The 17,368-nt window shown below is 42.0% G+C and overlaps 1 protein-coding gene across 1 annotated transcript in view; it reads left to right on the top strand.

Annotated features, from left to right (window-relative positions):
- TMEM132D (transmembrane protein 132D) overlaps positions 1–17,368 on the top strand; it is an 839,174-nt gene that overhangs the window by 360,314 nt on the left and 461,492 nt on the right. The window contains 1 exon segment of the mRNA XM_073021227.1: positions 9,925–10,071. Within this exon segment, the coding sequence (XP_072877328.1) occupies positions 9,925–10,071 (147 nt within the window).

Here is a 17,368-nt window from a genome sequence, read left to right as displayed (position 1 = left end):
AGTTCTTTCTCCACACCCATATTAGGCAGAGGGCAAATCAAACATAAAAGGCATCTGCGTGTGTCTACGTATTTCCCTTCTGCCTGCCTACGTGTGTTCCTTGCTGGCTTTACTGTTTTTCAGAAACGCAAGTAATAAAATAAGGTAAGTAGTTCCAAGTAGCCGCTCCTTACACTGAGCCCTCTGACCTCTTGCTTTGCTTTGTTTCTTCATGGAACTTATCAGTGTAATAAATGTGTGCATGCTTGCGTTCCATCTCCCCTACTAGAATGTTAGTTCCATGTTAAGAGAAAACATATGGTTCTTCTCACCTGCATATCCAGTGTGTGAAGAGCATCTGAAAAGAGGGAGCACTCAAAAAGAATTTGTTGAATGAGACAGAGAGTGGTGATGGCTCATGCCTGGAATCCCAGCACTTTGGGAGGCCAAGGCAAGAGGGCTGCTTGAAGCCAGGAGTTTGAGACCAGCCTGGGCAACATAGTGAGACCCCATCTCTAAAAAAAAAATAAGAGTATTTGTTGAATGAGGCTGGCGTGGTGGTTCACACCTGTAATCCCATTACTTTAGGAGGCCAAGGTGGCAGGTGGATCACTTGAGGCCAGGAGTTCGAGACCAACCTGGTCAGCATAGTGAAACCCTGTCTCTACTAAAAATACACAAAATTAGCTGGGGGTAGTGGCACACACCTGTAATCCCAGCTACTAAGGAGACTGAGGCATGAGAATTGCTTCAACCAGGGAGGTGGAGGTTGCAGTGAGCAGAGATCACACCACTGCACTCCAGCCTGGGCAACAGAGCAGGACTCTGTCTCAATTTTTTAAAAAAGTATTCGTTGAATGAATCACTGAATGAACAAACACACCCAGAGGCAGATTGGTTTACTCCCCTCGAATTACTCACTTCAGTCCTTTATAGCCACGGCTTATTATTAGTATTTTTAGTAGCAGGGGTGGGGCCACTGACTTCGAAGCCTCTGACAGCTGGTGTCCCTGTCCATCACGCTGGCACAACTCCTGGCTGCTGTGCAGCCCCTTCTACCTGGTTTCTACTCATCCCACCTCTCTCCTGAACTGGCTAGCACCTGTAGGAACGCCTGGCCTTGGGGACCCTCCTCAGGCACTGACTGTCAGGAGGGAAACCAGCTGCTTGGAAAGACTAAAGATGATGTGCAGAAAGCATGTAGCTCTAAGATGGCTTTTAAAAGCCATTGAACATCTGTCTGCGCTGGCAATTTAAAAAAATAGCCCACAGACTAGGCTTAATGGAGTGAAATAGGTAGATTCAGATGTACTCCAGGAGAGACAGGAGGTCCCCAAAGCCAGCAACTGGCCTGGCCAGAGACTTGACACCACGCATGGCTCCCCCTCTGGGCCGTGTCACTTGCTCTGTGCCTTTGGTCGTTCTCCCCACTGAGCTCGCCTGAGTTGGCAGGTGCCTAGCCCATTTCTGGCTTTGAGCTGCTTTGTCTCTTGAGCTGGTAGAGAAAAGAGACCAGGATGATCTGTGATCAAAGCAGCATGTTTAATATACAGTAGTATCCTTTAATCCAAGGTTGTGCTTTCTGGAGTCCGAAAACATTAAATGGAAAATTCTAGGCTGGGTGTGGCAGCTCACGACTGTAATCCCAACACTTTGGGAAGCTGAGGCAGGCAGATCACTTGAGCCCAGGAAAAGATCAGTCTGGGCAACATGGTGAAATCCCATCTCTGCTAAAAGAAGAAAGGAAAATAGAAAAAAAATTAGCCAGTGGCGAGCTCCTGTAGTTCCAGCTACTTGGGAGGCTGAGGTAGGAGAATGGTGTGAACCTGGGAGGCAGAGCTTGCAGTGAGCTGAGATCACGCCACTGCACTCCAGCCTGGGAGACAGAGGGAGACACTGTCCCCAAAAAAAAAAAAAAAAAAAAAAAAAAAAGAAAAGAAAAGAAAAGAGAAAGAAAGAGAAAGAATTAGCCAAATGTGGTGGCTCACACCTGTAGTCCCAGCTCCTGGGGAAGCTGAGCTGGGAGGATCACTGGAGCCTGGGATGCAGAGGTTGCAGTGAGCTGAGATCGTGCCCCTGCACTCCAGCCTGGGTGAGAGAGTAAGAGTCTGTCTCAAAAAAGAAAATCCAGAAATAAACATTTCGCAAGTTTTAAATCGCATGCCATTCTGAGTAGTGTGAAGAAGTCGTGTGCCGCCAGCCCCATCCTTCCTGGGACGTGAATCGTTCCTTTGTCCTGTACTCGAAACCCTCCTGCATAGATACCTGCCCCCTTGTCATCGACATGGTCTCCTCCTGACATCCAGCCATCGACATCAAGATTCTTAGCTCCAGGATCACCTGCAGCAGAGGATGCTCCTTCTGACCTATCACGAGGGGTTACTAGCAGTCAACGCTGCTTCTGACCTATCATCAGGGGTTACTAGTAGCAGAACGCTACATCACAGGGCCTATACCAGCCACCTCCCTTCATCTCATTATGCAGAAATTTTATTACCTCTCATCATCATCCTAAGAAAAAGGGTGAGTACAGTGCAAGAAGATATTTTGAGAGAGACCACATTGCCGTAACTTGTATTACAGTATATTTTCATAATTGTTCTATTTTATTATGAGTTATTATTGTTAATCTTCTCCTGTGTATAATTTATAAATTAACTTTATCATAGGTATGTGTAGAAAAAATACATAGTATGTACAGGGTTTAGCACCATCCATGGTTTCCTACATCCACTGGGGGTCTTGGGCTGTGTCCTCCAAGGAAAAAGTGGGATTACTGTCATCACAGCTACTGCGCACAGTTGTACGGGTTGTACACTGCTCCACTGTATGAGCCCCCATTCATATCATACTCTATATGAATACAGCCTCCTGGGGTTGGCCAGTCCCAAGTTGCATGGCCATATGGCAGCCCTAGGCATGATCCTATGTATATAAAATTATAGATTGGGTGTGGACATGTACACAGAAGAATGATGACTAAATTATGGCTTAGGTGGAAAGTGATGGAAGTTCAGGTTTTTTTCTTTCTTTCTTTCTTCCTTATATCTTTGTGTATGTCCATTGATTCAGGCGTTCATTCATTCTGAAGATATTTAACTTCCTCATTTACAGCTCACATAAATCTCAGAAGTGACAGATGACATTGATCTGCTTTAAATCTTTAGATGTCTTTTTGTCCTGGACGGTGTCTTCAAATGTTGGAATTTCACATAAAAGTCAAGATTTGCCTTTGGCAGCCCCTGGCCTGCGTGCCCTGTAGATGCGGCCAGGACTGTGCAGTTTGAGTTGTCAACGTTAGTGTATTTTGTGCTTTCTAATTAATGACAGGCTGAGCTTTGCTTGTCATTTGCATGACAGGGATTTTAATGTTCTATGAATCCACCAGTTACTGAAAACTCTTCTCATCATCTTCCCTCAGGGCATCGGAGGCCATAGCCTCATGCTTCCCCTTTCTTGGCTTCCCCCTGTGGGGGTGTGGAGACCCCCCCGATTCTTCTATGAACCAATTCCTCTTGTCTTTGATCTCCTCGAACTATTCTCTACTTCCTTATGTCCATTGAGAGCCCTTGTAATCCCTCACAGTTAGCAAGACAGCAAAAATGGGTTGCATTGAAGTCACAGGTCTTAGTTCTAAATTTAATTTCACCCACTAGAAGGGCAGTGGGAAAACGGATTCCCTTGTACAAGTGAAGGTATATGAACACTTAGAGCTGAACTTCCTTGTAACATGACTTCTGCTGCTGTGTGTCATGCCCCCCGTTCTTGGGAATTAAAGGGTCTAGGGGATTTGAGTGACCTCCTTTAACGTGAGGTGAGACATCCTAAGGGGAATGCAAAATGATTCATTGGAGGATGAACTAAAATCAGGACTTGGCAACTTATTATTTTTAATCCATTTGTATGTATGCTTTGTAGCACACATTATTTCAATAGTCCAAGCCATGGTTCAACTGTAAAGTTTATAAACATACAAACCTATGTAAAGGTTGCATATGAAATTTTTTATTTTTTGAGACAGCGTTTCACTCTGTTGCCCAGGCTGGGGTGCAATGGCACAATGTCGGCTCACCGCAACCTCCGTCTCCTGGGTTCAAGCAATTCTCCTGCCTCAGCCTCCTGAGTAGCTGGGTGGGATGGGATTACAGGCATACACCACCACACCCGGCTAATTTTGTATTTTTAGTAGAGACAGGGTTTCTCCATGTTAGTCAGGCTGGTCTTGAACTCCCAGCCTCAGGTGATCCACCCACCTCGGCCTCCCAGAGTGCTGGGATTACAGGCGTGAGCCACCGCGCCTGGCCGCATATGAAAATATTTTACTGATAGGGGTACATGACAAAGAAGTTGGAACCATATCATTCAGATTGTTACTTTAACTAGGTTTAGCTCTTTCTTCTGCGTCACTGTTGGTCTTTAACTGGCTAGAGTGGAATAGTCACAAAGTAAGGAGACTTAGCAAAGTATATTCCAGTAATAGAAAGAGGGGCCTAGTGTCTCCCAAAGTGAAAAGTGGGACATGATTCCTAAAATACTGACAGTGGCACCGTAAGCATATCCGTGTAACTGTTGGTGAGGGCAGGGCCAAGGCGTCCAGACGGGGCTGGAAGTGGTTCATCATATAAGCAAAATGTTATGTGCTTATATCAACATGTAGATTTAGTGGAAAGTGGTTTTGTCATAATTTTTTTTCTGGTCAACCGGAAATTAGAAGCCAAGAATGATTTCAAAATATGTTAATACAGCTACGACCTATAAAAAACGAAGCTAATTTTATGCTTTGACACCATTAATGAGAGAAAATAAGTAAGGAGACAAGGAGCAATTCAAAAAAGCTTTACTGTGGCCCAAAAGGGCACGTTTCCATCAATTAACTGGGAGGAATGCCATCGCCAAATCTACGTGCGTAAGCGTGTGGCACCCTTTGGTGGCTGCACACTGTGTATTGTTCCATAGATTGAGCCTATATGGGACTCGAAAATGGAGATATCAGGTTTTACCAGGGTTTGATCTACTCAGAGACTATGTGGCCACATGAATCTCTGGGGGAGAAACATGTAGACAAATCTTTCATTTCAGAAGTGAGAGAAGCAGTCCAGAAGTTTGGATCTCTTCCTGTCTTCCTTCCTCCAATTCCCTGGAATTCTACAGTCAGTTATTGATTAAGGCCAATATTAGCCTGTGGATAGCTGATTAGCCAGTAATAGTTTCTAACAGGACTACGTTCATTATGAACAAATAGCCTGAGACTTACACACAATCCAAATTTCTCTTCTTGGGCTTTGAACCCTATATAGCAAAACTTCTCTCCCCATCCGCTTTCCTTTCTCTTTGCTCTCTCTTCCTCTTTCATTTTTTTCTAATACCACACACAAACACACACACACACACACACACACACAAATCTTAAATAAATCTGCCAACAAACAAAACACTGAAATTCCCCTTTATCCCACTTTTATCTCATCAATTTTGCCTTCTGTCCCTATGCATTCTTTATAGCACACATTTGTATTAGTTCAGTAGCCCCAGTGTGAAATTCATACATGAATATGCGTGTATTCAGGTTGCACATTAAGAACACTTCCACTGACAAGTTTGCGTAAGTAGGGAGTTTCTCTTTGGGGCAATGTTGCCTTCAGCCTAAGTCTCTGCATACAGCGATTTGGAGAATGAACTCAAATTTATAGTCTTTAGGAGGCTGACACCTCCCATCAGTTGGAGTCCCCTGGTGGTTGTGGTGGAGGGAGATGCAAATCCTCCACCCAAACCCATCTCTCTTTCCACCATAGTGACAGGGCCACAGTGAGGATATGGCTGTCCAGGTAAAGACTGACTTCCCAGCACTCGCTGCTCTTGCAGCCTTGTGTGGCCTTAAGACTAGGCTCCTTGCAATGGAAGGTGAGTGAATTTGGGCATGCAATGTCCACCTCATCTGCTTAAGAGGAAATCCCTGGCTCTGGTCTACTGCTCTTCCCTCTTCCCCTTGGCTGGGATTGTCATGAGCACAGAGACTTTAGAAGTTATAGATTAAAAACAGTAGAGATGCCTTCAGCCTTGATCCCTGAATGACTGAGTGGAATAGAGCCACCCAACAACCTGGGTTACCAGCAATGGATGTTCACAGGAGGAGGAAATACACTTCCTTGTTCTGGAAGTCACTGAATCTTAGCCTCCCCTTGTTATATAATTGGAAATGATCATAAATAACTCAGGCTACGTTAAACAAGAAGGGACTAGATGGGAGGATGGGGAATATTTATATGCCTAAAGGAAAGGCTGAGAACCAGATTCAGAAATGTTAGCTGTGTTAATTCCTGCAAACCAGAGAGAAGGAAGTAATAGACAGTTGTACCAGAGCCACAAGGCTGGGTGAATGTCCCCCAACCATTTTTATTTGCTGTGTCTCTTTGTTCAAGATTATATTCCAGAGAGAATCATTCAGCTGGACTGGCTTAGGTCATGTGTCCACCTCTTGTCCAGGGTTGGAGGGAGAAACTCGACTTACAAGTCCACCATGGTGGTATACAGTGGCAGAGGGGTGGGTCATATAAGCGAAATCAAGATGCTGCTACCCAGGAAAGGGGAGATTGAGTAGGGGGAGCAAAAGCAACAACTGCGCACCACATTTCTGAACCCTGGATGCTGTACTTGAAACTGTGTGTGTGTGTGTTTATAATATATACATATTCCACATTATGTATATATATATATGTATATACACATTACATATATATTTATATATATGTATATAAAATATACACAGTCCCTGCGGTTCTATTATGTTTTAAAAACACAATATACCCTTAACCCCAGGCAGGTTTTGTTGATACCAGTTGCAGTGCGTGTGCATACTATGGGGAAAATTATGGCTTTCCCCCATCACCACGGTAGATATATTATGAAGAATAAATCTACAGCAAATTATCTTCAGAAATCAAGTGCTGTGTTTATCTCTGTGTAATGAGGCTGTCAGTGTAACCTGTATTTATTGAACCACAAGTAGGTTATAAAACTTCCATTAATGAATGTAGGTAACTCAGTTGTCATAACAGGAGAAACCAGCATTCGGTTCGGACCCAGTGGAGCCCCGTGGCATGTGTTCTAGGGACTACTTGAATGGTTCCAAATGGTGCCACTGACAGCTCTGAGATTCGTGCTTCAAAATTATTAACCCAACACACACTGTGTTCAGTAAATACCGTGTCTACATCTCCGAAGAATGACTGTCCAGTTTATTGCATGCATTTTACTTGATATTCACACACAAGGATACTTCTTGAGTGAGCATGCCTTCTCCAATTCCGAACATCTAAAACATGCCCTAGAAATGTGTCTTCTCTTATGAAAATGCTCTGTGTCTCTGAAAGACAATTCCCAGTGTCCTGTATAAAATTCTAGGAAAAAACGTTTGTGCAGAAATAATGCTACCAATGATAGATTCATTCGCTCCTGTAGAATTATTAGCAACAAATGCTGGATACTCCTTGGGTTAAACAAGCCACCGTGTCCTTTCTTAAGAACTTGAAAAGGATTCATTGGAGAAACATCGTCTGAATTCCAAATAGCCTACTTATGAATAAAATTTCAGAAAAACATATAAGCCCATTATATATCAGAAAAGGCCTATGTGCTGGTGTCTCCTGTATAATGAAAAGGTTGTCACAGCCAGGTTGATGACCTATTTATTTAAAGCAATGTTGATTCAATAAAATTCCACTGCAGAGTAATTGGGACAGCCTTTAGAATTCATCTTAATATAATAGTAGCTGTCCACAGCTACTTTTGTTCGCTACCACGTCTTGGTTGCCTACAATTTAAATGAGTTTCTGCAAGGCAGGAATCGTAACTATTCGCTGAGTGTCTCACCTGAGTATCCAGAAAGGTCAGATGGCTTTTTGGCATCTGCATGCAATTCCCAATTTTTAAACGACTGCATTCAAAGTGTTTGCATGCACAACGATTATTTAAAACATAAAATATGTATTTTCCCCCATAGAAATAATGTTATACATGATGATTGTTTTCTAAAAATGCTAACTTTTGCAGTAGGGCCACACCTCAGAAGCAATTCTTGCTCTCTTTGTGGACTAGCCAAATCAGTATGTGTGCTGGGGGTTCCTAAGACCACCCCCAGGTCCAACGAGTCGCTAGAACTGACAGGACTCAGCATGTGGTGAGAATCACTGCTCTGATGTATTAGCCAAGGAACACAAAGCACAGTCGGCAGGGGAAAAGGCACAGGGGAGGAGACCAGGCTCACGCTCCCAGGAATCCTCTCCCTGTGGAGTCATGCAGGATGCACTTAATTCCTCCAATTCCTCCAGCACATAGCTGGGACAGCACTGCCAGGGGAGCTCACCTGAGCCCAGGAGTTCGGGGTTTTCACTGGACTGCTCATGGGGGCACCCTCTGCCTGGCACATACCAAAATTCTACGCTCCCAGAAGATAAGAAAGTGTCCAGCATAAACCACCTCGTTTGCCCAGTCTAGGCAGCGTGAGCCCCTCTGACCATGAAAAGGGAGGGAACTCCCCCCAAATCCAAGTTCCCAGCCACCCTTGCAAGTGGCTTTCCTAAGGAGGTTCCGTCTCAAGCCTGCGGCCTCAGGTCTTTCCTGCACACTACATTTTAAAACTGTTTCCATGGGAAATAGTGTTCTCGGTGTTAGGGACAGACATGTCCTGCTTGTCCTCGAAGCCCTGGTCCTACGACTGTCATCTCCTCCTTACCTTTTGTCCCTAATAGTAATAGCAGGAGGTGGCCTCACTTTCTCCTCTGGCATGGCAGAGAGGGGTTCTGAGGTCTAGGCTGTGGCACCATTGCCTCGTCTGCATGTTTGTGTAGGCACAGTGATTACGAGTCGGGAGGAACTCCACGTAGGCCGCCCCCACCGTCCTCTTCTGCCCAGGTACCATCAGCGTGCTCCAGGTTCCCCTTGGTACTTTTGCTTCAAGACTTTTCCTATTTTCCACTGAAGGACTAAGAGAAAACACAGCAGGAAACATTATCTTTTTCAAACTTCTAGGCCAGCTTGTAAACAAAAATCAAACCGTTTGCATTTTATTTTATATTTTATTTATTATTATTTTTCTTTTGAGGCAGGATCTCACTCTGTCACCCAAGCTGGAGTGCTGTGGGTCGATCTCAGCTCACTGCAGCCTCCACCTCCCAGGCTCAAGTGATCCTCCCATCTCAGCCTCCCAAGTAGCTAGGACTACAGGAGAACACCACCACCCTCAAATAATTTTTGTATTTTTAGTCGAGATGGGGTTTCATTATTCTATGTTTCTTTTAGAAACTTGAGTTGGAAAGAACATATGGAATGGAAAGCATACAGTAAGAAGACAAGATTATAAAAAGTTAACAGGGCTGGGCACAGTAGCTCCCACTTTGGGAGGCTGAGGCAGGTGGATCACTTGAGGGAATCATTATTCCCTCACCTATCTGAACCCCAGCCTCCTTTTGGGCTTGGAACCTTGCTAGGAAGAGTAGGTAACAGAGACAAAATGTCCATCAGTGCCTGGCACTGGGAGACATTCAGTGGATGTGCGTTCTTATTTCAATCTTTACTTTTGCACTTTAATTGCCTTTTTCTATTGAGTTTGGCCAGGCTAAGAGGTTTCAGGTAGTTTTGTGTTTGTGTCTGGCTTTGGCTTTATTTAAAGACACAAGCTAGTGCAACGATATTCTGTTTCTTTCTGTAACTAATGTTTGCTGGCTATCCGTATACCATCTCTAGCTCTTTATTCAAGGCAGGAAAAACGGAAAGAAATTAGGACAGATGGATTGGAAGGCGACTGCAAATTTGTGTTTAAATCCTAGTATACATGAGCTTAAACCTGCAAGGCAATGGTGAGCAATTAAGCTCCCCATGTTCCCAGAACCAGCATGACCCGGGGATTCCCCAGAGCTGACTCAGACCCACACGTGCTGTCTCCAACAGGGCAAAGGTGAAGAAAGGCGTGAACATCATCGGCGTGCGAGCCAGCAGCCCTTCCATTTGGGATGTCAGGGAGCGCACGGATTATACTGGAAAGTATGCACCAGCTGTCATCGTTTGTCAGAAGAAATCGGCTGGCTCGGAAAACAGGTGAGTCCCAGCTGGCCTCCGATATATTCAGATCAGCTGCAAATGTGGCCTCATTTTTTTTTTTTTTTTTTTTCTTTCCTTTTCCTGGATTGCTAACAACCGTTTCCACTGTGGTTTGCGTTTGGTGTGTGTCATCTATTCTATCAGGGCCTTCAGGTAAGATGAATGGAAACCTTCATTTGGGAAAGATGGGCTATTATTCACAGCGGACCTACTTAACACCCCAGCAGAGCACCGTGTCACCTGCAAGGACTGCACCATGCAGATGAAATTGACCCACAAACCATGTTCCTCTTCAACATGACCTCTTTCTAGTCCATGTTATTAGATGAACTGAAACTCTGCATGTCTCATAAAACGGCCCATTTTGCAAGTGTTAGAAACCAGAGCCTATACGTCTCTCTTCACATGGGTGCATTCCACGTTTGCAGTGTATATTTAAATATAATGCATGTGATTGTATCCATGGGCAGGCATTTGCTGATGGTACACTGAACTATCTGCAGTAGAATTGCAGGGAATTGTGGATTACTCTAGGGAGAAATTAAAACCTGAATCTGTCTCTGATAGCCACCAAATTAGAAACAATCAATTCACAGCTGGGCAAAGGGAGGCTTGAAACTCAGTCATTCTTGTTTGATTGCACTTTCCTGAAATCTCATTTGTGCCTCAGGGGATTTCCTAGTCTGGTCACATATTTTTGTCACCTGTATGTTGCTTTATGCTCATGATACTATTGAAAATTTCAACAATAATGAAAGGATGAATTCCGGTATGCCATGCATTATTTCTGGAGTGCATTTTTAAACTTCATAGCTCAGTGTTTGGAAAATATCCTTATTTTTTATTATTTATTCTAGCAGGGAGCTCATGAATCTGAGCTGACAACTATTATGATTTTTTTTGGCTTATTACCAAGGAGCATTTGAAACCAATGTGGGGATGATTTGATCTGGATTCCTTTCTGTGCTTCTTTACTCAACGTTGGTTTTTAGGAATTTGGATTATCAGCAGCTCTCGTTTGGGCCTTTCCTTTTTATTCTTGAAGATTTGCTTGTACAGCAAATGAGAGGGAAAATAGAAAATCTGTATTTGAGTTCAGTCCTAGATATTTATGTAGTGATATGTTTCTGTAGTGATAGTGTGCCAAACTGGTGACCTGGATGAACTTACAGATACACACATTGAAACACGTCTGTGCCAGTAATATAATTTGGAAATAAGGTGCTATCTCAATAAAATATTTCTTTTGTGTTTTGTAGTTAACAAAAATTGGGATAGATGGACACATGGGTGGACGGATGGGTAGATGGATGGATGAATGGATAGATGGATGGGCAAATGGATGGATGAACAGGTGGATGGATGAGAGGGTGGATGAATAGATATGTGTATTCTTTATCAGAAGAAAAGAATAAATTTAGGGGAAATAATCTCAACCAATGAACTTTTATTCTCTCTTGTGATTTCTTTTGCCATCTATTTTTATGTATTAGTAGAAGCAGTAGTTGTAGTCTTGTCTATGAGAGGCTGAGGGAGTTGAACCATTAGAAAATATTTATGCCTTTTTTATTGTTAATTTCTGACAAATAGTTCAGTTCATCTTGGACACGGGGAGAGAGCATGGGTGGCCCAGTGGTGGCTCCTTCCCATTGAAATGTCAACTGCCTTTTTATCTTTCCAGGGACTTCCAGAATCTCAGCACATTCAGAGCACCTCCAAATGCAGAAATGCATGGTGTTTGCCATTTATTTATTTTTTTCATCTGTGTCAGTATCTTCTTTAAGAAACAAGTACCCTGAATAGAATATAAAGCTCTCCTTTAAAAGCCCTAATTCTTCATTCTAAATGAAGACCGTTCCTTATCTCTTTGTGGATTCTGATGCCAGTTTTCTGTTTCCTTTTTTATCTTTTTTCTTCTTGTCTTCTGGAGGCCAGGATACGTTTCCTCATACTATGGGTCTGGATGATGGAAAAAGCTTATACACGTACAGATACACACATGCACAATATGTTATATGTGTCTACATGCATACAGCATATTATAAGCATATAGAACATATATATGTGATATAGATATGCAAATGCATGCATGCATATAGATGTACATTTTACGGGTTTTTGTTGATAGACATATGTGTTGATGTAGGGATTTTACATGGCAGCTAGGAAGGCTTTGCTTAATGAGGAAGCTCTAGAATGGAAGTCTTGTAGCTTTGGGAGCAGGTCTTTTTCCAGCTATGCTCCAGCCCATACAGTGGTGTCTGGCACACAGTGGGCTGTCTATAAATATTTGTTCAATTTGATAATTTGTTCTAGAATTAGACCATATCTCTAGTATTTATGTATTATGATACAAATCTGTATGCACACATATTTAGTGGTTTTCTGTCTACTTGTTCAAAAAGTAAGGTGCATAGCTGCATGTATAGTGAGGCAGCATTTGGGGAAACCCAGAGAAGGGTACTTTTGTGAGCAGACTATGTCCCAAGAAGTCTACACAAAGGACTGGCAACTGCGATTTCTACGGAGACAACTGGGAAGCTGGGGAAAGAGGCTGAATGTAAATTATTTTTTACAGTGAACCATTTGAACTGTTTGATTTTTTTTTTTTTTTTTGCTGTATGCATGCATTACCTATTTCATAAGACATTTGCAACTAAAATAGAGATTTTAAAAATATGATGTATTCATTCCTATATTCAACTTTTATCCTAGCTTTAAAACTGTTCATTTTACTTCTGCCTTTGGAGAATTAAAGAAAAATCATGCTCCATGATTACAGATAGTGATGGACTGCGATGAGATGTGTTTTTCTTAAGGATAATTGGAAAATGTATTATAGAGTAGATGTTTTAATAATTTTAGTAGGTTTTGCTTCAGAAGCTGTTTTGCTTTATCATTTCCTCCTACCTTCTTTGAATGTTTTCCAGTTATTCTTAAAAGTCAGAGTCTGATCATCATAATGCAAAAGAAGCAGTCTTAATTAGCTGGAGAGTCATAGACTTGGTATTGCTAATAATTTGCCGTGGATCAGGAATTTGCGTTAATGAAGTTAAGTCGCTGTGACAGGTTTAATTTTATGGATTAAGGAGACACTTTTGTGCTAGTGGTGAACTCACCAGGAGTGAGGAAAGATCTCTTATCTAAGTTGAAATGCATCCTTCCCTGTTTGAAGAAGTTAGGTTGCTGAGAATGTGATCATAACAATATGAACTTATGAATGCTATCACAGCTATCAGATCTGTTTTGACTAAGCATTGCCTGCAGGATAACCGATTATGCTGTGTCCATCAAATTGCATTTTGCATTTTCAGAATCTTGCTCACTATACTCCTATGTTAACTTAGATAAATACGTAACAAAAGCCACATATTATCATTTCTCTCTTACTTCTCACTTATCTATAGTTCTCTCCATAGATAAGTGTTTCCCAAAGCTCACGACAGTTGATATGTAAATGATTTTAGGTGTTACGTAGAAATGAGGTTAAATATACTTGAATGACAGAAACTTACATTTATTTAAGTTCTCCAGCAAGACTTGATTGAAGAGAAGTTCATCTCTTTTAAGGGCTAGTATCTCTTTAAAGCTTCTATCCTTAGCTGATTGATACATTATAGATAGGCAAGAATACATAGCTAAATTTAATCTATTTTCATAATTATCTATTTGTTCATTGTAATACTGATTTTACATTTTTGGTAATTAACATTTCATTTTAAAACAAATGTTTTGTTTTGTTTTGTTTTGTTTCCTGAGACAAGGTCTCACACTGTTGCCCAAGTGGGAGTGCAGTGGTATGATCTTGGCTCACTGCAGCCTCTGCCTCCTGGGTTCAAGCTATTCTCCTGCCTCAACCACCCAAGTAGCTGGGATTACAGGCGTGTACCACCACACCTGGCTAATTTTTGTTTATATAGTAGAGACGGGGTTTTGCCCTGTTGCCCAGGCTGGTCTCAAACTCCTGAGCCCAAGCAATCTACCTGCCTTGGCCTCCCAAAGTGCTGAGATTACGGGAGTGAGCCACCACACCCGGCCTTAAATAGACTGTTTTCTGAAACAAATAGGAGTATCTTCAACAAAACAGAAGTTTTTTCTTTCTCACATAAAAGAAGCTTAAGGCTGGCCACAGCTGGAATGGCAGTTCTCCAGTGTCACTGGGGTCTCAGGAGCCTTTCCTTCTTCAACACCATGTGAACGGAGAGTTTACATCCTCATAGATCGAGATGGCTTCAGGAGTGTCGGTCATTACATCAACATTGCAGGCAAAAGAAAAGTGACAGAAAAAGGTCTTCTTAACTGGGTTGACTCTTTTTAGGCAACCTTCCTGGAAGCTCTTTTCAACCCTATTTCTCTCTCTTGCATCTCATTGATAAGAACTTAATCACATGACCAAACCATACTTCAAAGGAAAGTAGGAAACATGATTTATTACCAGCAGTATGCCCAGTTCAAAATCAGTGTCCTGTTCTAAAGAAAGAAGAGGCTGGGCGTGGTGGCTCACGCCTGTATTCCCAGCACTTTGGGAGGCTGAGGCGGGCGGATCACGAGGTCAGGAATTCGAGACTAGCCTGGCCAATGTGGTGAAACCCCATCTCTACTAAAAATACAAAAATTAGCTGTGCATGGTGGTGTGTGCCTGTAGTCCCAGCTACTGAGGAGGCTGAGGGAGGAGAATTGCTCGAACTTGGGAGGCTGAGGTTGAGGTGAGCCGAGCTCATGCCATGGCACTCCAGCCTGGGCGACAGAGCAAGACTTTGTCTCAAGGAAGAAAAAAAATAAAAATAAAAAATAAAACAGAACTGCAGCCTGGGAAAGTGGGGCAACCAGCAACCTCTATTTCATCAATTTATAAAGAATACACATATGGGAATTCCAGTAGTGATGAAAAAAGCATGGTACCTCACTAACCTCCTTCACTTTAGTAGGATCCTTTAGAAATTTGCAGTACAATGTAATAGGGTGGGGAAACTCACATTAGCACTGTACCAGAACAGTTCTGTGTATGTTAGAAACTTAAAGAAATGCTTGTTAATTTTCCAGCAGGCTGTCATCCACTAAATGAAACAATCAGTTCTTCTAACGCCCAGAATCTGAGTATCAGCCAACCTGAGACCGTGGTATGAAGTCATCAAAATGGCGTGACTTTCCTTTCGTGGGCAACTGTGATTTATGATGCCTTAAATAGTTTCCATATCCTCCCTATTGACTATGGATTACCACAGTTGTATTTATTACCATCTGAATGATGATTCTGCAGAGAGAGTGGGAAGAACATAAATGTGAGATCCAGAAAATCTGATGTTTAGTTCTCATTTTTATGCTGTGTGTTGCAGTGATGTCTGTCTGGCAGATGACCAGAGAGGAAAAGCAACTTCCTCTTCTGTAATATTCGCATAACAATGCCAGCCTTCACTGGACTATTGTGAGAATCAAATACAGTCACACATGTGCACACACTTTGAAATAATCAACAGAACCTTCATCATTTTTAGATTGTTAAAACACCCATGTAGTATATGCAGCACACATACCCAAGTCCTCTTAGACCATGAAGGAAGCTTTTATTTCCAGAGTCTAAATTTAAATTTCCCAGAGTACAAGATGAATCACATTAGTTATATACCGAGCCTGTATCAAAGATAATGAAGTTTCCCTATTATGTTTAAATTTAGAATCTGTCAAAAGTATTTCCATTCAAGTTTGTTTTAATAAGTTCTGCATTAGGGATACAACAGACCAAGATGTTGTTTTCAGAACTATTAGATATAATTTCTACTAATTATATTAACAAAAAAAAAAAAACTCGGCTGGGCACCGTGGCTCACACTTGTAATCCTAGTACTTTAGGAGGCCCAGATGGGCAGATGACAAAATCAGGAGATCGAGACCATCCTGGCCAACATGGCTGAGCCCCATCTCTACTAAAATACAAAAAAAAAAGTTGGGTGTGGTGGTGGGTGCCTGTAGTCCCAGCTACACAGGAGGCTGAAGCAGGGGAATCGCTTGAACCCGGGAGGTGGAGGTTGCAGGGAGTCAAGATCGTGCCACTGCACTCCAGCTTGGGTGAGAGAGTGATAGAGTGAGACTCCTTCTCCAAAAAAAAAAAAAAAAAAGAAAAAGAAAAGAAAAGAAAATGAAAATAATAAAATGGTTTTCTGAGGATGAGGGACAACAGAGAACCCTTTTTTTTTTTTTTTTTTTTTAAGACGGAGTCTCGCTTTGTCGCCTGACTGGAGTGCAGTGGCGGGATCTTGGCTCATTGCAAGCTCTGCCTCCAGGGAGAACAGAGAACTCTTATACCCTTCTGGGGGATTTGTGAAATGGTTCTTCCACTGTAGAGATATATTTGTCAGTATCTGGCTAAGATTTAAAACCTGAATCATAGGACCCTGAAATTAGTGTTCTAGGTATATATGCTGTAGATAAAAACTTAGCCATCAGTCTGGAGAGATGGATACAGGGCTGTAATTGCAGCGTTTTTTTTTTGGTTTTGTTTTTGTTTTTTGTGTTTTTTTTTTTTTTTGGTAGTAGCAGACAGTTAAAAACAGTCTAAATGCCCATCAAGATGTGAATGAATTTTAAAAAGTTGTGTTCATGTAATAGAATTTTTTGCAGCAATTATGAGGGATGCCACTGATCTGTGTATATCAGCAAGAAATTAACCTGAAACTGTAATGTTGGACGGGGAGAAACTCTTGAATAGTAGCATGTGTAATGTGTTACCACTAATGTAATTATGAAGAGAACCCCCACAGCAATGTGTTGTTTTAGAGAAAATTACTGAGTTAATACAGGTGTAGATGGGTCAAGGACATGACTGTTTCTTGAAAAGTCAATGTGTGAGAAATGCACGTTCAGGTGAAGTACGCAAAGATATTTTCCAGACATCGTGGGGAACAGAGCTTTAGAATCTTCCTAAGATAGCACTGAGTTTTGCCCCAGTAAATGTAAGCTTATCTACATTTGCCTCCCTGAAAAAACATTTAAACGAAGCCAGGAGGCAGCAGTAATTCAAGCATATGGCCTGGCAGTCAAGCGGAATGATGAACCCCATTCTCTGTGAAATCAGACTTCAGGCTGACTCACTCAACATTTCCTGACACTCGTTCAATCTCATTATACAGTAGCACGAGGGAGGGTGAGATTTGCCTTAATTTACCCTTGTATTGCTTTGCTTTTATTATATCCATATATCTGGTATTTAATATCTTCTGATTCCAAGTAGAGCACCAAATTTAGAATTAAATTATTGAACATCCACTTTCCGTGGGTAATGGCGCTGAGTTACCGC

This window comes from Chlorocebus sabaeus, chromosome 11, assembly GCF_047675955.1.
Source record: "Chlorocebus sabaeus isolate Y175 chromosome 11, mChlSab1.0.hap1, whole genome shotgun sequence".
In the NCBI taxonomy this organism is placed as follows: domain Eukaryota; kingdom Metazoa; phylum Chordata; class Mammalia; order Primates; family Cercopithecidae; genus Chlorocebus; species Chlorocebus sabaeus.
Note: the sequence above shows the minus strand (reverse complement) of the source record. Positions and strands in the feature narration are given on the sequence as shown.